This window comes from Strigops habroptila, chromosome 11, assembly GCF_004027225.2.
Source record: "Strigops habroptila isolate Jane chromosome 11, bStrHab1.2.pri, whole genome shotgun sequence".
NCBI lineage: Eukaryota > Metazoa > Chordata > Aves > Psittaciformes > Psittacidae > Strigops > Strigops habroptila.
The window spans coordinates 33,990,561-34,011,677 of record NC_046360.1 but is presented as its reverse complement, the minus strand read 5'-3'; the positions used below and the strand labels follow the sequence as shown (position 1 = coordinate 34,011,677).

Sequence of the window (21,117 nt, the reverse complement as noted above, 5' to 3'; positions counted from 1 at the left end):
ATTCTGGGGTAAAACTCAGCTCCTTAATCTAAAGAAGATTCTTTGTCCCGCCATTAACCCTGGGGCAGCAGCTGAGCCATGATAGAACCGCTCCTGCAGAACAGCTATAAGGAAGCATCAGAAGAGGTTCTGAATTCCTAATTAAAAAGGGCCGCTAAACCACTTCCATGAAGACTTCCCATAATAGATCACATGCTTGCACCTGGGTAATAACTTTTCAGTGCATTTTTTGCTCTGCTTAATGACTTGTCCATAGCCTCCACTTTTGAAAATGGGAATGTCATAGCATAAATCTCAGGAGCATTGTGGAAATACTATCACATGCACAAAAAGGGATTTGAAGAGCAGGTCAGACTGAAGTAACAACAAAACCCGTCAGGTACAAAGGATATGCACACCCTCATAAGAAAACTGGCTCCTAAACATGCTAAATAGTACTTTTTCATGAGGAACTGTAGTGATAGGATAAGGGGTAATGGGTTCAAACTTAAACAGGAGAGATTTAGGTTGGATATAAGGAAGAAGTTCTTTACTGTGAGAGTGGTGAGGTGCCAGCACAGGGTGCCCAGAGAAGCTGTGGCTGCCCCATCCCTGGCAGTGTTCAAGGCCAGGTTGGACACAGGGGCTTGGAGCAACCTGCTCTAGTGGAAGGTGTCCCTGCCTGTGGCAGGGGGGTGGAACTGAATGAGCTTTAAGGTCCTTTCCAACCCAAACCACTCTGTGATTCTGTATCTTGTGTACGGGATTTGAAGACCACTTTGTACCCTTCAGCCCTGGACAGAGGGGCTAAAAGCAATGCCCCTGAAGCTCCTGTCCCTGTCATTTTCACCTCTTAGCCTGGCAGCATCATGGGCTCAGAGCACCTGCACCAAGCTCACAGAGAGCAAAGCTGAAGATCACTCACTCCTGCAAGACATTCCCCCAACAGATGCCTTGGGGCAGACTGACCCTTTGCTCAGACCCGCACCCCAGGGACAAGGGCTGTATCTCAGAAGTGATGCTGCCTGATCTTAGCTGCACCCAGGGCTGAGTCACCTACTTCTGACACACTTCTAAAGCTCCTGGAGGTCAACTAAGGAAAAAGAGCTATAAACATCTGCACAGCTGTGAAACGAAATCACGCAACTGGAAAGGCAAGCCAATCAGTCTGGGTAATTAAGACAGCTTATATTTAATGCTGAAGCCATCCAGAAGAGGAAGGAGGAGTGGAAAAAAAGGCAGAAGCAGCAGCTATGTCCTAAAATTTCCTTTTGCTTTGTTTTTTAATTCTTTTTACCCAGTGTCATGAATTTTGCTTACACAGGGCTTAGCTAAGCATGCAAACCTAAATGTGAATGATGTTACAGCCTGAGCTTTGCCATGGTGTGATACCTTTGCAACACAGCGACAGCTCTGAATGTAAGTGTGGGCTCAGAGCACCAAGGTGACACTGGGAAGTCCAAGGCAGCTGGTTCTCCTGCCTGCCTGCAGAGCCCACAGGGCTGTTCCAGTAGCCAGGACCAATGCTGGGAGTGGTGGTCAGCCTCTGGGGCTGCAGAGCTACACATCTGGAAAAGACCTACCAAACACGGCACCAACTGAGCGATACACAATACGAATTATGGGCTAAACGCTGCTCTTACTCGCACCAGTATAAACGCCCTTAGTTTAACAGAGTTAGATTAGTTCTACAGCATATGGAGTATTTATTTGTGATTTATATGTCTTGAAAGGATGTTTCCCATTTTATCATAGTGTTCACAGCATCTCCCAACTAACCATGGCAGCAAAACACTGACTGCAACAAAATGCTCTTATCACGCTCCTACTCTGTGCAAAGCTACTGAGCATCACTTCCAACTCCATTGCCTGAGGCAGAGACTTCCTGAAAGGACCAGATTTTCCCCTTCTGCAAAGAGAGGGCATTCCTGCTTGCCAGCCTCCCTTCCCACAAGGCTTCTTCCTTTGCTGCTCAGTGCCCATGTCCCAGAAGGAAATGGTGACTGAATGGCATCTGAGGAAGGATGCTGTGGAGTTCCTGTCCCTCTTCATGCTCAGGCAGCGGGCTCTGACGGATATGGCATGCTAATCTGAAGACTGTTGAGTGATAAGCTTGGAGGTTTGGTGCACAAGGGCAGTCTGTTGCAGCAGAGATAAGGAGCTGAGCTGTCAGAATACCTTGAAAGGAAATCAGGGAGCAGCATCAGAACAAAGATAAGACAGGGCACTCCTGTCTCCGAGCGTGGTGGCTAAGGGAATGGAGATGGAAAGGTTTAGAAGTTTACCAAAGACATTACTTTGTCAAGAGTGAATTTATGGAGAGGGCACGATGCTCAAGCTCTTAGTCATGACAAACAACGTAAGAAATGACATGGAATCAGATGAGACCCATTAAGTGTCCTCTTTCCAGCACTGCCCTGAAGAAAAACTGCATGGAAAACACCTCAGACAATAAAGAGTGATCTTTTCTCCTTCAAAAATAACAAGCTCCATTCTCACTTCTCATACTCTGAGCTACTGCACAATCCTTACACTAGGGCTAAAGAGGCTGTTCTGAAAGGGGGGATATATAGCCTCAAAATGAAGACACTTTCAGAGTCATAGGAGCAGCCCACACCTCTGACCCTTCCTGGACATGCCAAAATGCCCACTCAGATTGGCCAGATTCTTCCCCCACCAGATTTTGTCTACTTTTAACCCAAATGGTTCAGCTGAGCTCAGTGCAGGTACACTTGATTTTCACTACCGTAAGCCAGGGAAGAATGAGACTTATCTGCATGCTGAAATATGTCCAGGTGAATACACAGCATGTATTCACAAGGCATGTAGGACCTCGCTGTTGTTTGAGTCTCACTGTTTTCTTTTGTTCTGCTCACATCAGAGAAAGGCACTATGATAAGAAGATGAAACACTGGTACAGCCCAAGAGCACTGCTACAAGCACAGGTCACTGTTTAAATATATCCAGCAGCCTCTAGAGACTGTAGGACAGGGGTGTTGTGGATGGACTTTTTGTGCTGTTCCCAGACCCCTCAGCAACCCTGTTCTCAGGCTGTGCAAGTAGCATTACTAATGTAGCTCCTGGAAAGCTAGTGTTGGAGACGTGCACAGCCACCTCACCCCTGTGCTTGGCAGAGGGCAAACATCAGGGAAGGGGGGATATAAAGCCCTCACTGATCTGCAAGAATACAGTTCCAGCACAAAAAGCAGCAAAATCCCGCTCACACTGGGATTTGGGATATTTTATAGAGGCATCTGCGGGTTAGGACATAATACGAAGGCTTTTTCTTACACAACTTATTAAAAGCACTACTAATAATACGCTGCAAGCCTGATCTGAAATAACCCTTGCTATTTCAGGTCTGGCTTTCTCTAGAACTGTGCCACCTCCTGCACCCGCGCTGAGGCAGATAATCCTCACATGAAAGGATTGGGCTTAAAATGTCAGGAATCCAACATGGAGCCTGAGAAGAAATAGAAGACTGGTATTTACTGCTTGTCCAAGAGCCGCACTCCTCACACGCAGCTCATCTGATCGCTGGGTACACACGGCTGCTAACCCTGCTGCTGCCCAGCCTCCTTCAACATCTACAAACAGAATTCAAGCTCCAAAGTCAAAGACGCTTTCAAACATCTTACCGTCAAAAACTGCTGGTTTTGCTCCAGGGAAGATGAAAGGCAAATCTCTCATAGATCTAGACCAGTGCTTTTGGAAATCCTTCGCTGTCTGGCAAATTGCCTTTTTCCATTAGGGATTCAGAGCCCAGGTTAGCTTTCTGTAACGGTCTCTGGTTTCTGTGGATGCTTATTGTAGAGCTTTAGTTTGGGTGATCTTTGGTATTGGAAGTCAAAAGTCCCAGGACCCTCGAGGAATACAACTGTTAAACTTAACCCCTCCTTAAGGAATTTCCATAGGTATTAGCCCAAGTACTGGAGCAATTCAGAGGAGTTCAAAAGCCTGACTCGCACCCCTATAGGAAGCCAGTGCAGGTATGAGTGTGATGAACTTGCATAACTCCTATCACACCGCAGCATTCAGCATTGGCTGCATTTTCCTGAGAGCTGATGGCTTGAAGCCCAGACACCGTGCGTTTCATTATGATAAAAAGAACCACTCAGTTAAAGAGCTCACTCTTGCAGCCCTTATTTTCAAACTAACACTTGTATAAATGGTCCTACAGCTGACAGCAAGAAGGATTGTGTAAGAAAGGGCAGACCCTTTGAGCAATAGTGGGATGAACAGACCATGCTAAACAAGCACATGTAACCCAGAAGTGTGCTTTTCAGTATGGGTAGTAATTTCCCCTAAATGGAACCCGACTTTCTCCACTGAAGCAATAAAAATACTTAAAATAGTGACAATTGCAGGTTCTTATGGAAATTTTCCTCCAAGCACAGCTCTCCTACTTCCTTCCCTGAAGCAGATTTCAGAGTGTTTTGAAAAGTAAGCCAGGCTGCAGCACTTTCCCTGATTGGGAATATTGTTTTTAAACCGCTTACTGCAGATCCCTGCTCCTCCAGCACAGCGCAGGGCACAAGGCATCAGCAGTTTCTGTGCCTCTGCAGGAGGACAACCACAGAAGGAAGGCAGCCTGCCTTCAGCTCTGCTCTCCTCTCCTCCTGCCTGCATCAGCTGGTCTTGAAATGTGTGTATGCAGTGCTTGTGCACTCACATGTAATGCAGCCGGGTGCTGTTGGCTTTCCTTCCACAAGCTTGGGAACCAGCCACTCAGAGGGAATTGGGTGTGGGAATAGAGAGAATATCCCAGCAGCCCCACCTGCATGGCCCCCCACTGCTGCATATCACCTTGACAATTCTCCACTGGGAGGATGCTTACCAAGAATTCCATTTAAGTGTGAAATCACTGCAGTGAACCGGAGGAAAACTGCCTCAAATCCATGCAGGTAGTGTTTCGAGTTAAATAATGCCACAAATCGGAAGGGAAATAAACCATTCATCATTTTCTCCTTCTAAATTAACAAAGATCAATCAGTACTTGCAGGATTATAACAACATCTGAGTAAGATAAATAAAGCAAAGTATGGGGTCAAGGCTGGAGATTTGAGGATCAGGTCAAAGAGGGCAGAACAAGACTCTGCCCTTGCACTGGACCAGGGCAGAGTAGCCTCAGATAAAGCTTTAACTGAGTGACTTGAAGCATTCCCCAGCTCCTCTCTTGCACCTCTGGCTGTGGCTGCCAGAACTTGTTCCCTTCTTGTAGGACCGCCAAAACCCTGACAGTGAGGATGAGATTATGTACCTAACACCTTACGGCACCAGTTCAGATGGACACTCGGACAAGTATTTATCTACGCTTAACTCCATCCTTATTTAGCAAAGTACTTACGTATAGGCACAAATTTATGTCTCTATGGCTACAATAGACGTAAGCCTGTCATTAACACTTTTTCTCCCCCCCTCAATCAGGGCTTATGTGCCATTCTTAGTTGCAGGACCACGCATACATGGAGGGCCACGTTTCTCCTCTGCTTCTCAGAGTCCCCGCCAGCCTCTCCATGCAGGAGCCAGTCTGCAGCGACTCACCAGTGCAGAGAAGAGCATGGTGGAGAGAGAAAAAGGCAAAGCAAGACTTACGTTGGCTTTGAGGCTTCAGCCTGGTCAGTCTGCAGTTTCTCCCCACCTTCGACTTCCATGGTGCAGTACACAATGCGGTTGGGGGCCAGCGACTTCAGACCCTGCACCTCCATGATGACAACCTGCAGGGCAAAGAAAGAGAAATGTAAGAGGAGCAGTCTCCTTCAGTCCTTGCTCTGGCTGCTGAACCCCTGGGGACAGCCAGCGCTGGGTCTGTACGGAGACAGGGAGGTCTCCTGACTGCACATAGGATGGTTGAAACCCTGGGGTGACCAAGGATGGGGCAGCCACAGCTTCTCTGGACAACCTGTGCCAGTGTCTCACTACACTCATCATAAACATTTTCTTCCTAAATCTACCCTCTTTCAGTTTAAAATCGTTGCCCCTTGTCCTGTCACTACAGACTCTGGTAAAAAGTCTTTCCCCATTTTTCTTATAAGAAATCTTTCTTATTAAGAAACCACCATCTAAGGTTCTTGAAGGTAATTACCATTTCTTTTTTAAAGGCGACTAATCTTGTTAACTACGTACCTTAAGAAACACTGTGGGAGTTTCTGTTCATGTTTTATTACAGCTATTGATGAAGTATATACACAGGAGGTTAAAATTCCTCTCCTCAAGTCTTCTGATCTGTCCTTGCACTGAGCATCCCTTCCCTGGCACACAGAGCTCCACAAACCCTCTGATGAGCACACATTCTCTATAAAGCTGTCTTGCAGCAAGAGTTTCGTGCACAGACCTGTCAGCTCCTGAAGTCAGTGCTTTTCTGAGCTTCTGCTTCCCACCAGATGGGGTTCAGCTGGAGCAAAGTGTTTGAGACATCCCATTGTAAGGACGAGTCCCTTTATGCACAGCTATACGCACTGCACTGGCTTCTGCAACAGAGAGGTCTGCTGCTTTGTGATAGTTCCCTGCTCCTCTGTATGGGAACACTCAGAAGTCAAGCCTTATTTGATGCTGCTGTTGAAGGCACCATCTCTGGGTTCTATTTTTAAATAAGACTGAACTGAATATTACAAAGCTGCTTTCAGACATCTCATGAGTTAAACTCTGAGACTGCACAACCAGTGCTGTTGAGTTTTGCATTGCCATGACAAATATATAACAAGAGACCCCTTAGGAAGAGAAATAACTGGGAAACTACACAAAAATAGTATTTTCTGATTTTTCTGCATCCTACGTTTTTCACCCCATCCTGGTAGCTGTTTTGACAATGTAACATAAACCCACTCACTGACAGACAACAACAATTCTGTATGGGTGTGCTGATGACTCCTTGGAGTAAATGTCTTGCCTAGACCGCAAATATGTTTGCGCAGAGCAATTAAGTTGGCTGAAAACAGCTACTGCAGCAACACTGCTTCCAGGACTGAGACAGCCTGTGATGGAGGTTACAGAGGGTCCCTGCAGCCCCCTGCCTTCCCCTGGGCTCTTTCCCTGCTCGACAGAGCATGAGCAGAAAGTCAGTGCTCAACACAAAGCAAAGAGCAAGCCAGCAAAGCACAGTATTTCCACATAAGCTGCAAACCAATCTGTTGGGTGCATTCAAATCCCAGCAGTTTTTAACAATTTTCCAAAGAGGCAACAAGGCTTGCAGGAAATACAGTGACAATTAAACATACTGACCTCTATGGCGTTGCATTATTGTACTGGTTTGGGGGACAATACAGGCTCAGGGTTACTGGGGTACACTCAGTAACAAGCTGCATGAAGAGGTCAGTTAATGATGCAGATTTCTGAGCCATCTGATATACATCAGCAGGAAATGCCAGACAGTTTATCTTGCTGGTTTGCTCCAGCAAGATAGACACCAGAAAGGACAGAGTGTTTGACCACAGGCAAAACTTCTGGTAACTCAGAGAGGAACCATTCCTTATAGAGATCAGAAAGTTATTTCTACTGACCTCTTTCCACCTAAGTTTGCACTGAGCAGAAGGTGGCTGCTGTGATTTTTGCTCCCACAACCTGCACACTATCCTGTGCCTGACGCTTACCTCCAGAGAGAATGACAACACAACATCTGACTTGGAAAGCTGGTTCTCGTTTTCTTCCCCCATGTCAATTATAGAGGTGTTGTGACTACGTTTCAGCTTCTGCAGCTTGAAGTCAGAGCCTCCTTTAGACACAGGCATGCTCTCTAGGTTTGCCATCAGGAGGTTGACAGATGACTTCAGCTCCTCGATGTACATGTTTTCCATCTCTTTGGACACAAACTTCGGGAACTTTCGCTCCTTGCATTTGGAAACAAAAACAACAGAATGAATGGTCGTGACAATCAGTGACTACTTGTTGCACTGGGAGAATCCCCCAGGAGCATCTCCAGAGAGGTTTGTGAGCAGGGAACTCCCACAAACCAGATGACAAATTACAGCTTCCCCCTGTGTAATGTAGAAACATTATTGTTAGCTTCCATAGAATTAATACTTGGTACTTATCCAACTTTAGTGTTTCTTGAATATACTTGCGTTTCATTGAGTTTTCTATGTGCAAATGGCCTTCATATATATCTATTCACGACCACAAACACTCCGGGCCAGATCTCAGCTGAACTTTGTGATTGACAGCAATTTACTAATGATTCAAAGGATGATGACAGTTATGGACTTGTTTTCCTGTCTCCCAAATGTGCCAGCTCTTTTTAAAACACTTCTGAGCAGTTGCTCCATTAGTTTTCTAGGCGTGAAAGGAGCCCAAGGAGGGAAAATCAGCAATGTGTGGGCAGGAATGTGTAGTCCCAACTGGAAGAAGGGGTAAAACACCCTTTCCACTACTTGCCAGGGCCCATGTCTACCTTCAACAAGACACCCTTTCACCTCACAAGAGACCCTCCAGTGCTGCTTGTTGTAAACAGGACATTTAAACATTAAAACCAAAGGTGACAGTGAGAGCAAAATGTGATGTTCTCCAATGTGTGCTCTTGGCTTTGAACTGCTGCCCATGCTCCAGCTCTGATAGGATCACTCGTCTCAGCCTAAGTCGTCTGACAACTCTGCTCATATCCTGAATACACTCAGGGTTTGAACATCTCTCAGTGGGTTACAAGAGACTGTACAAGGAGTATGACAGCGAGGCAGCATCTGCAGCCAAGGAGCTCGAGGCTGACGTCAAAGCATCTTAGTGGCAATTCATAATATTGTAAAAAGCAGCTTGTAAAATGCAGGCTAGTGAAGAAAACAAGGTCATGTTTCTTCTAGAAGCCTGTCATCCAGCTGCTGAAAAAGTACCCCACTGCACTAGTTTTTGCATCAGTCTTCAATAGCTTACCTATTACAAGCACAGCTCACAGCAGCACTTGCACCAAGCGGTTAAAATAGAGTCTTTTGTTCCCAGTCTCAACCTTGGGAAGCAATTCCCTCATGTAAATGAGACCTGGCACCGAGATAAACTACCTAATCAGTCTGCTTCATTGTCTATGCATTATATAAGTTGCAAGCCACCCTTAGGAAAGAAAAACCCCACAAACAACTGTTTGGAAGATTTTAAGAACTACTGCTGAAGCAATGATGTTCAAACACTATTGCTTCTTCACCCTGCTGCTATTCATCTCTCCAGGGACTGCGATTTTGGTGCTGCCCCCACAAGCCTCTTCAGACATGCAGCAAGGACTGAGACATTTCATTGCGTGCCACCAGCAACTTCTCATACTAAGGCTAAACCCAGGTAGTTTGAAGTGACACGTAACTATTTAACTGGGACTGGGTCTGATGATGAAAATGCAGTGATGCAGATGTGGTCTCAAGGTACTCATCACACTGGAGAAGCAGCGTTAAGAGACTGCAGAGCGGGTCCTGCCCCAGATGGACATATTGCTCTGGTGTCATTATGGTCTCACTTAGTTGCCTACACGTGCTCCTTTTTGCCCTTGAGGCCAGGTGACTGGAGGGGGTTAAGGCATCACAGGACAGCAGAGCAGTTGCTATTGCAGAGAACAGACCTCTGCCTTGGCATCACTAAGCTCTCAGCTGTAATGCTGCTCTCCTTCAGCTGCTGGAAAAGTACAGCATGCAGAGTGAAAAGCTGTCCACATTCAGCTTTAAAACATCTGCTGGACTCCGAGTGTGATCCTCAGGCTGGCTGGCTCCAAGGCTGGGCTTATCTGCTTTGACAGAGTCAGGCTCACTGGGGGCCCCTGCCCAGCGCTGCACTGGTATTGTGCTGAGCTACACCATCCTGAGCACACCAGGAGGTAAAAGGACCCAGAGCTGTGCTGTGGTGTCCAGATGCAGGCAAGCTGGCGTGCACAGTAACTTGTGCAAGGTCACACGAGAGCTCACAGCAGAGAGCCGCTGGTTCTGCACCACTGCAATACCAGGTCCTGTTAGGCTCTCCACAGCCTTCATTACCTCTGAAATACAAATGTCCTGGTGTGAATTTCTTAATTTATTAACGAGGCATTAATTTGCCTTTAGCATGCAATCTCAGCACGGCCACCTCAGGGCTGGCATCACGAGCATTGTAAATCTCCCTGTGCAGCAAATCTGCATTAAAAGCTGCAAATTGGAAATAAAATTGGAAACATTATCCTTTCACTGAGCTGAGCTGTGAACCTGCCCTATGTAGAGAAAGCAGCCTTGTTGGGAAAGGAGGATATAGAAAAAGATTCAAAAGGTCATTCGGATGCCTCCAAAAGATGGTATACACTGGTTTGAAAGAACAGGGTTTCTTGCAGGCATGTGCTGGCAGGATCTGACATTCTGGAGAGAAGGCCTACAGCGGTAACATGAAGGAGATTAAATATCAATATCTGCCAAGTGGATCACAGGTAAGTCACTTTTACTCTAAACCACCCTCCAAGCTGTACATTGAAGGTTGAATTCTGCACAGGGAAATGTCAGGTTGCGTTGAGTTCTTTGCTCTGACTGTCTCTTGCAGGGCCAGCAGTGGCACAGTTTGTTTTCAGCATCCTTGCGGGAGGAATGGAAATGGCACATTCCTGTTTGCAAGAAATAATTCATGGAGCTGCAGCCTCTGCTGGCTGCCACTGAACTATGCATATTGTTGTCCCACATGCCATAAAGAGAAAATGAAACAACAAAACCAGGCAATCTCATTCTGGCACTCAGTGCCTGGCTACCCATCTCAGAACCAGAGCAGCCATGCTCCACACAGGGCTTATGTTTGCTGCACATAAAAATACTGTAGGTTTTCTTGACAATGTAATGGCAAAGGGCCAAATGCTGAACAAAGGAGCTGCAGTTGGTTTGCTGCACCATCGTTTGGCCACGTGGACCTTGGCCAACTTACTATTTTCATCAGTGAAGTCGGGAAAACCAGAACCCACCTCCCCAAAGACACAGCAGCAATAAGATCTAAGAAGCATCAGTGATGAGTAACCGCACAGATGCTACCAGCATCCTTGCTAACACCTGACCATAAATGAATGTGCTCTGCTTTTCACACCCAGGGACATCAGTGTGGTTGCAAACAGCTCCGATACTACCTTCCTCATAAAACCCCCCAGTCTGGGCACAGCTCGGTGCCAGTAGGACTGCTGTTGAAAAGCAGGTCCTTAGCCTGAGCTACATCTCTCTGATTAGACCCTTTTCCTTCTAGAAATGGCTTCCTGATTATCAAGAACAACCAGATAGATATTTCCCAGTGACTTCAGCCCCATTAGGGCTTTATTGGTGACTCAGAGCATCTGATTAGAGGCGAGAATAAAATCTCAGCCATACTGATGTCAACAGGATCCAAGGTTTCTCTCCATCTGTAGTCCATCAGAGGCCATGTAAAACTGAGGCAGCATCTACCTACAGGCAGGGAAGTGTGGCTCCCAGCAGCCCAGAAAATGGCACAAACACTGTTAGGGCAATTCCTGGTTCCTTTCTACATTCCATCACCCACCTCACTGCCTAGCATCGAAGTTTGACAAAGAGGGCTCAGACATGCACTTGCAGATCTAGCTGGAGCACTTGCAGGACAGTATCTTCTTCACTGCTGAGGATTTGTAAAGGATTTTGCAGGAACCTAAAACATCCCAGCTCATCAGGACAGTCCAAGAAATGCATATCACATTCAGCTATGCTTGCTGTTCTGTTCATAGTTAATAACTGTAGTTTGTAATCATGATTATAAGATTCTATGATCTGCTAACTTTTAACTGGTGATTTTGGGGAGGAGAAACCTGTGAAAGAAGGACAAGACCTGGGGGTTGCATCAAGCTGCTTATGTGTTTCTATATGAAGAGCTTATTAATACAGAAGATGTTGGGGTTTTTTACCTTGGCAATTTGCTCTGCCATTTGAAGACGTCCATCTAACTCACGCCTGATCTGTGCCGCTTGCTCATCTGGGTTGTCCAGCTGTATAAAAACAAAAGGCAAATCAAGTTGAAAAATTACCCAATGCAGCATCTTTACAAGCTGCTCAGCTCTTCAGGCGACCACCTCTACCACATTACCAATGAAGTATAGCATAAAGGGAGCAGAGCCCCCACAAAGGACGCACACAATGCTCACCATCCGAAGGCAGAGATGCCCAGGGCACGGTGAAGACCCTGTTTTGATGCCTGCCCAGCTGCCTCCTGGGGCTGAGCATCCTCACCCCACTTTGCCCTATGAGCCAGGTTGGCAGCAAGCCTTGATGGTGACTATCTGAACCCCTTAGTGCCCTCCAGAAGCTACTGCTTTGCTGGTGCCTGGGAAGCCATATCCCCCCTGTGCTGGGGCAGGGCATGGCAGCTCCAGATCATCAAACCAAACACCCCCTGCCCCTGCTTGCCACCCAGACAAAGAACTGAACCCTGTGGTTCAGTGTTCAGCATCTGCATGGCCCTGAAATGTCTTCTGAAGGTAAAATGTTGTTTCTGCCAGTTAAGCAAGCAATCACAGCACACATGGAAGAGGCAAGGTGAATGCTGCAAACAGTTTTCAGTAGGATATGGGGCAGGTTTGCTATTTTTCAGTGGGAATACACAGGCATAAATTACAGAACAATAAAAAAGCACAACAGCAAACTAGCCCCAGAAGCAGCTGATAGCTGCTGTAATGAGGTGGCAATTGTACAGTTGCTTTCCAGACTCTAACCACTCTTTAGTCTCCTTTGGGGTCATTTTGGCCATGGCTAAAAATTTGCAGCAGTGGGGTGCTCACAGCATTGCTCCATGTACGAGGCACAAAACCAAGCAAAATATCATAGTTTTGGTTCACCTCGTCCAGCAAACATGACTTCAGGTGGGAGGGCTGACTCTCCCATGCAAATGTCACCTTTGTTTTCAAAGCCCCTCCTGGCCACCAGCAAATGCAATTGCCACAAGCCACCACAGGTCAGCTCTCCCACTGACTGCTGCACATAAATGAGCTTTATTTGCTGCCTCGGGGTTGTGCTAACCACCTCCCTGGGTTTTATCCTCCTCTGGAGACGAATGCTTGACAGAAGAAAGGCTCGGCTGGTGCAGTGCAGCCTGGAAAGTTACAGCTATGGCGAAAGTCTCAATGCTCAGCCTGATGAGCAATAAGCTTGTGTCAGTGCTCCCTGGATGGACTGAAACATGCCAGAACCATTGCTTTCTACTGCATCTCCTCGGCTGTCTGCCTGCTCTCCCTGCATCTCTTCTCTCTCACACATCCTCTTGTAGCTCTGCACATGTGCAGGTGTGTATCTGCATATTGCTTCACCACTGATGATATTCCAGAAAGCCGACATTCATTAAAGCTGAGATTGAGGGAAAGTAGATTTCTGATTAGTTTTTGAAAGTCTCTGTTACTGATTTAACTCAAGCAGGAAAACCTCACAGTGTCCTGACCGTGACCCAATTCACTGAAGCTTCAGGGATCTCTGCTGTGGCCACCCAGGTTTCATTCACACCATATAGCCTGCTGCCTTCATCTTTATATTCCTGATCCCAAACCCAATACAGAGCCATGGACCAACCAGCACCTTTTGGGATGAGCTGCTCCCATTAATTTTTCCGTGAACAAACGCATCACACAACCACCCACGTACAAGCAACTCTCAGAGCTGCTTCATTAAGTGTAGGAAATGTACAGTCCCAGATTTCCATTTCTTTATGACTCTGAAAGAAGGGGCATTATTTGAATTCCATCTGAGCTACAGTAATTGAGGTTAATCACACACTACCCAAAATAACTCACGTGCTAAATTTAGAAACCAAGGATGCTGCTGTGGAGGAGAGCTGGTTTTGTGGTGTGATAATGAGCCAGCAAACTGCCTCACACTTACTGCGTTATCTGGATCTTGCAGATGTTTTCCAGTGATGCTACAGGTCAAAAACCATGTCAAGGAAAGATCTGGCTGCAGAAGGTTATTTTTCTTGGGAGGCAACAAGCACCCTATAGGCAGCCTCCTTGGTTGTGGTCGAGTGGGTAAGGGATTGCTTTTCAGGGCTGTGCTTCCCAAGATTCATTAGTGGTGCCAAGCTGGGTAACCTGGTATTTAAAAGAAACAAAACATCTTTCCAGGCTGTATTTTCAATGACTCTGCATGACAGCTCCATGGCAAAACCTGATCTTTGGGAAAGCAATCACGGTCTGTTGTAGCCAACATAACATTTTCTTCTTGTTAGCTACAGAATGGTACTAATGAGGCAGCCCCTGCCTGTGTGTCCTTCTGGCACGTTCAGGCAGACTTCTTGTGACTAAGAACTGCAGCCCAACAGCTCAGCCACTTACTGCTCCTGAGCCTGGGAGGGGCTCCTGCTGCCGTCAAAGCAAGCAGAGCATGTTTTACACAGTCATAGCACTATATAGGGACATTGAGAGCAATGTTGGGGCCCATAAAATATACTTAGCTTGTGATATAAGGCTAGGGACAAATGTAAGGCATGCAAGACCAAACATCCAAATAAGGCAACACAGGCTCTAATATCATTAAAACTCAATTTCTTAACTAGAGAATCAGCTATTTATTTTCTGCCATATGCAAGCCCACTTCAACATTCAAATACATAACAGCCAAGTACACAAATGATTTACAAAGTCAAAGAGAAATTGAATTAGTTTCATTCTGCATTATGACTATGTTCTGAGTGTGCTATGAAAAAAAAAAAAAAGCAAAGATGTAAATCATAAGGTTGCCCCAGTCAATTAAATGTGAAAAGTATTATAAATTTCAGGATATGATTTGTCAGACACACTGGGCTTTTCTTCAACAGCACGCCACAAATATATGACGTAGATAATTTGTAATTCTCAACTGATCATTACCCAGCTGCCTGCTGGTAAATTAGATGTTTTCATACGTCTACCGGCATACAACATTAGTTCTCTCTGCCTGCCCTGCAGAGATTATCTATGTTGGTGGAACAGTTGCTAAAGTAAAAGAACAAAAACAAAGAGAGTAGATCAGATTCTGAGCAGAACCCAGATTTGATCAGCACCGCAGTGCTGAAGGCATTGCAGGGCATTCGCTCACTTTAACCCATGGTGACTATTCAACTGCAAGAAAAACACATATTGCAGAAGACAGGGATTTTTACATATCACCTGCTAATAAGAAATAACTTTTAAGTGAAAGAAAGAGTTTAGGAATGTTCATCTGACAGTTTTAATTGCCAGTATGAACCAGCCACTGGTCTGCAGGAGTTACCTGTTGCTTCCATGACTCTGAAACAGATTCACTGTGAGAGTTTTCCGTGGAGTCTTGGGTGACATGGTCTAGTGTGAGGTCTCCCTGCCCATGGGAGCCTCAGCTGGTACTAGACGATCTTAAGGTCCTTTCCAACCCTAACTATTCTATGACTCTATGTTATCCAAGGGGGATAGATAATCCTGTGAAAGGCAGAAGCAGAGGCAAACCAACCAATCTAATTAAGCCATAAGATTTGCAACAAGATACATAGGCACCTACCAAATCCATACCTGACCTGTTTGGTTGGTGTCAGAGACCTCCCGTGTACCACCCAACCTGAGCTTTGTAGTTTTTAAAGCCAGGAGCACAGACTCACCTCCACTCACCCTGGGAAATGCCAGAGGCAGCTCAAGAACATGAACAGTGCTAAGGCAGACTTGAAATTCCCGTGATTTTGGAGACTGTTATATATTTAAAGTTCCAGCTTCAGTTTACCACAGCTTTAAGCCAAACCATTTACAGTCCCTGCTGATTTGGAGCCCTGGCTCCAACTATGATGCTGGGGTGGCACAGGCTGCCTGAATCTTTCCTCCTTCATCATGCCCAAAGCAGTGGTGCTCAGATTAACGCCTCAGACCAACCCACCTGCTTGGGGACCAAGCAGGCTACAGCCCTCATACTATTGGTCACAGCAAGAGGGCTGAGCCAGGGTTACCTGCCCAGCTTGGGGATGATGCTGGTGGCACATGTGACATTCCATACGCAGCATTCAGATGGTTAATAAAAGAAGTGGATCTGTGCCATGCCACCAAACACATTGATAGGGCATGTTCTCAACAGACAAGGTGAGTGAAACAGGACATGGGATCTATACCCATGCACTGAGCTCAGCACTGCTGGAAATGATGTTGTTGAAAGCTATGAGGGTTTATAGTGAAACAACACTGTTCTAAGCTGCAAGGAATTATAATGACAGGATGCAACATACAGATACAACCTTCAATGATCAGCCTGGCATTTACGCCACACGCTGCAGACATGACAGGTATTGTTGGTACAATTCCCATCAGCCCCAGCCAGACACCACTGGGACCATTCAACAGCTTAATCCCTTCCTGCCAGTCCTTGCTAATGCTGATCCCTGCTTCCCAGCAAAGCGAAAATCCCACTTTGTGAATTCTTTTCCTTAGGTGGAGGACAAGGACAAAAGCTGTGATCCACTTCATGTCCTTCCTAAGTTTGGCTGAGGAATAATTAGCACAGCCAAAGTCCTGTGTCATGCACAGTTATAGGTGTCAAAGCCTCAAAGAGAAAGTTTCAAGGCGCACATCCTTTGACATGCTGTGAATTCTGTAGCTCAGCAAATGGTCGATTAAGTATTTCAAAGCAAACATGCTGCATGTGAAAGCTGAACAAGATCACAATATGGGTGACAATTCCGCAGCTTTGATGTAGGGCTTTAGGAGAGATCTTTGCCTCATAAAAGGTGATTTCACTTTGTGATGCTCAAAGAAAGAAAACACTGAAAGATTCATAAGCCCCCATCAATTAATAATTAATCAGTCCAGGTGTACTCACAACTTGCGGCATCAGCGGCATGGAGTGCTCCAGCCAAAGAAAACACATGGCCCCAAAGTGACTCATTGCATGGACAAAGTGGCACCACGAATCGCACAGCTTCCTAAGACGCAATCCATGCCACCATGACAGGTTGCTCCATAGCATCCTTTTCCCACCAGCAGTACCTATTCTTCTATATGCATGGCAAAGGGAATGAGGGAGGCAGCTCAGTGCTCAAGGCCCTGGCCTCTGCCCATGTCTCTGAAGCAGAAAGCAGAGGAGGATCTAAACACTCCCTCTCTTGACCGCAGGTGAGATGCTGGCCTCCCTTTTAAATTGGGAACGTCAATGACGCTAAGCTACCTCGGTATGGTATATCACCAATGCCCTGCGCAACATGCTAATCCTCTGAGCAGCAGATTGCCACCCATGGACCACCAGCTGCTTTGGGATCTGAAGTGGGAGCAAGGAAGAGGACGCAAGGACAGCTTTCCCTGTGTTACACACCTCCACATGTCAGCAAAACTGGCAGCATCAGCACAGTCCGCCCATGGATTCAGCAACTGTCACTCATGCAGTTTGAGAGAGGATTTTGGAAGAGCCAGAGGGAACCAGCAGGACATGTTCTCTCCACCAGCTCTCTGGATTGCAATGCTGTACTATCCCTATGCACTCCAGGAGGACTACTCTCCTGGTGCCACTGCATAACAGGGATGTCCAAGGCTACCTCTCCCCTGGCCAGACTTCCCCAACTAGTCTTTTAGGCTCAGAGTGACGCAGAATTTTACATTTCTAGCACAATGTAAAATTCCCCTTAATTCAAGGAATTACAGTCTGCACCTATTACTTCACCAAACTTCTCCTTTCTGCACCCATCCACTCTCCAGCTACTTACAGAGCCCTGGGGCTCCAGCACAAAGGTGACAAACCCCCTCTCCTGGAGATGAGCTCACACCATTTGGCTCCTGTGTAGGTAAAATCATCCATGCTGCAGGAACTCAGTCACTTCCAACTGCAGCAGTCAGGGAGTCCTGGGAGCATGATTTAAAACAGCAGAAAGGACTTGGATAATTCAGTAAGGGCTGACACTTCCCTCTTTAAGAGAAAACTTATTTCACGGTTCACAAACTTTAGGGTCGCATTAGACTCATTGGTGAGAATATTCCCTGGGATATCCAGCAGCCCCTCCTCACCCAAGTGCTGTATCTCACAACACTGCAATAAATCTCTGTACTTCACCAGCCACATGGGCTGCACAGGCTCTCACACATCACATCACCGGCAGATGCTGGGACCATGCCTGCTTCACCAGGCAAGGTCAAGAGACCCACCATTGAACTAACTCTGGTCTAAACGCTGCCTTTTGGGTAGCTGTTTATCCCACAAACTGAGCTGATTCCCAACATATATCAGGGAGCACTAGTGGCATGTGCAGGCAGAGGTTTCTTATGCCCTCCTTGCTGCTGGCAGCAGCACCCATGGTACCTGCTGCTCATCTGCAGAGCACTGATGAATCTACCAGCACGGATCCTGTGTAGGAAAAGTGGACAAACCCCTGTGCTATCTCTGTTACAGACACCTACCACCATACCCCTGCAACAGCTTTGCAGGGCTGAAGAAAGCTGAGACAAGCAAACTCAGCACACAGCTTTCCAGCAGGTTGTGCAAAGATGCCTCCAGATTTATGTGTAAAGATAAATCAAAGTAAATGAAAAAACAGAGTCAGCAAAACAGGGAGGGGAAGAAAGAGCTGCCTGCCTTTGCAAATGTTTTGCAAGCTGTTAAGAAAAGGGATGGCAGAGCACTTCCACTCGCAAGGCATGCCCCTTCCATCTGTGGCCAGAGGACTTCTGAACCCCGCAAATCCCTCTGCAAGATCATCCGTGCGAGGTGTACAACACTGAAAGGGCTTAAAAACTAAGCTGTCCAGAGGCTCTGACCTCTGAACATGCCTTAATACCCTCTTTTTATGGCATTGCATAAGGACGCTTGAAGGCACGTGGGCAGCATATGCTGAGCTACGGCATCCCAGAAGAAACTGGTTGATGCAGCCCGCGGTAGATCACTATGTTATAAGCTGTAAGGAAATGCAAGCAAGCTAAACGTGCTGAATTTCACACCAGTTAGCAGAATCACCTGTATTTTGCACACATGACAAGAAACTACTATTCAGTTCGAACTAATTTTTACAGCTAGAATTAGCTGCAGTTAGCTCATCCGAATCATCGTGGAAGAAAGATCTTCCTATCCACAAATCCTCGTCTTTTGATTAAAAGCTTAATGGTAGATATGTTTGTCACGTAATTCAAAATGGGCTTTGGCTTTTGGAGCTAAAGCAACTTGCATGAGGTCCAGCAAGGCTGTAGTATCTTGACACTCAGCAGGATTAGAGGAGGTGGAATAAGATGTGGAAATATCTCCAACAGTGCCTATGCAACAGGCAAGGCCCAGGCAAGACTCTCATATATGAAATCATGGAGTCTTTAAAAGTTTCCCCCTCCATGCTGAAAAGTGCTTGGGGCCAGGGTGTCAGTTCTTGTCAATTCAAGAGGGGAATTTTGATTTTCCTTGCTTTTTCAATGCCGTATTGAGGGATTTTTAACTGACTTCTACGGATGTGGCACCTGAAAGCCTTCCACATCACAAGGCAGCAGCTTCAGAGTCATGGCATATCCACACATTTCAAGGCAAAACTTCTATGTGCTGATGCTTGGCAGAGGTGGGTATTTGGGGATGAAAATATGTCCTGAGAGTAGTGCCACTCTTGCAGGGAGAAGTCCTTTGAACTGGAGGTGTTGGGCTCCCAGACCATGCTGTGCAGCCCTTCCTGCAGATGTCTTTGTGTAGCTGGCTCCCCAGCCAAGCAAGCCCCGTTCCCAGCTCTGACAACAGCTCGAGGATCAGGCCTCAGCAGCGAATGTAAAATTCCCTAGTTGGCCTCTTTGTTGATGCAAAATCATATATCCCTCAGGGGCTGAGACCAGGTGGTAAAACAAACACTCGAGCTCCTCTGCTGCAACCCACACCACACTTGGTAGGGATGGTGATACAGCTGAACGTGTAGATAACAGAAGCAATTGATCATCATTCACATGATGATCACTTTATACATTAAAAACACATATCCAAATTGAAAGAAAAACCATATTCAGAAAGAAACTTGCCTGCCACAGAGATGTAGCTCAAAAGTGGGCAGCTGTTCTCCAAAATAAATACTCATGGTATGTTGGTGCATGCTTTGGAGTTTGAATTGCAACACTGGTTCTTCCGGTAACATAGTGCTAGGCGCTTTTCTGCAGAAGCTCTAAGCAAAGAACTGGCAAAGCAGAGACTTTGGCCTTGAAGAGCAAGGTGTTGGTTCCCTTTTATGCCATACCTCTGAGCATTAGCAGAAAAAGAAGGAGAGGGAATGTAGATGGAAGGTTACAGCTCCCACTTTTTCAAGGACTAAGATAGCAAAATTGCAGTGCTGCCCGTTACAGTTCATTTTGGTATTCATGAAGTTTAGATTTATCACAGGGACCTAAAGAGACTGCTCTCCTGAATGGGCTGATGTTTTTCACACTGCTTTGATGCAGCAAACTGTCTCATGAGGTCAGGGAGAAATCAGTTTGTAGAATTAAACCTGTAGGCAGCATATGCCCAGCATGCCAAGAGATAGCTGCATGTTCTCAGTGGACAGCATCCTAAGGGAGCTGAAGTTGCTGGTCCCATGACTAGGACCATGCTCCTCCAGAAATCTCTGTATACATTGCAATCAGACCCCCTTTCTTCAGCAATGGAGAACTGGAAAGGAGCTGCCCTCCATGGCAGATCTGGCTATTTTTAATCCCTCTGGGTTGCACCTAACATGCCACTAATTGGTATCAATTTATCCAAATCCAGAGCAGAAATATCACATCTGAAGTCCCTTTGGTCAATATATAGCAGCAACAATTATTAATGATTAGTAAGTAATCATTATCATGATGCTAAATTACTATATGATGCTAATCAAAAGGTCAATTCCTCGCCTTAAAACAGTGCCTTGACAGCTGTGCTCCGAGTCATTCAAAGGTTTCAGGGGGAATTTCCTGGTTTTAAACAGAAGCAATACCCTCAGCCATACCAATCCTATCTAATTTATCACTGCATTTCAGAAAAGTCACTTCTTCTTAAACAATTAGCATTCGACAACATGAAAAAAACCTGCAAAGAATAGGGATTGAAATCCTAGCTCTGCTAATTGGGAATATCCGCCACCTCTTCTACTGCCTGATCCCCTGCAACAGGACCTATTCTGCCCCTGAAGAACCACTGGCACAAAATGGATGTACAGCACTTCTGAGAAGGGCCACATGAAGCCACAAGCTGTCGTGTGGGATTTAACACTGCACAACACCCTTGCGAGATGCTCTGGCACCTGTGCTAAGATCAAGGATGTGAGAAGAATTGAAGTGGACGCAGAAAAGCAGCG

At 46.2% G+C, this 21,117-nt stretch overlaps 1 protein-coding gene across 1 annotated transcript in view; it reads right to left on the bottom strand.

Annotated features, from left to right (window-relative positions):
- CADPS (calcium dependent secretion activator) overlaps nucleotides 1-21,117 on the bottom strand; it is a 212,168-nt gene that overhangs the window by 125,627 nt on the left and 65,424 nt on the right. The window contains 3 exon segments of the mRNA XM_030502201.1: nucleotides 5,575-5,696; nucleotides 7,569-7,805; nucleotides 11,795-11,875. Of these exon segments, the coding sequence (XP_030358061.1) occupies nucleotides 5,575-5,696; nucleotides 7,569-7,805; nucleotides 11,795-11,875 (440 nt within the window).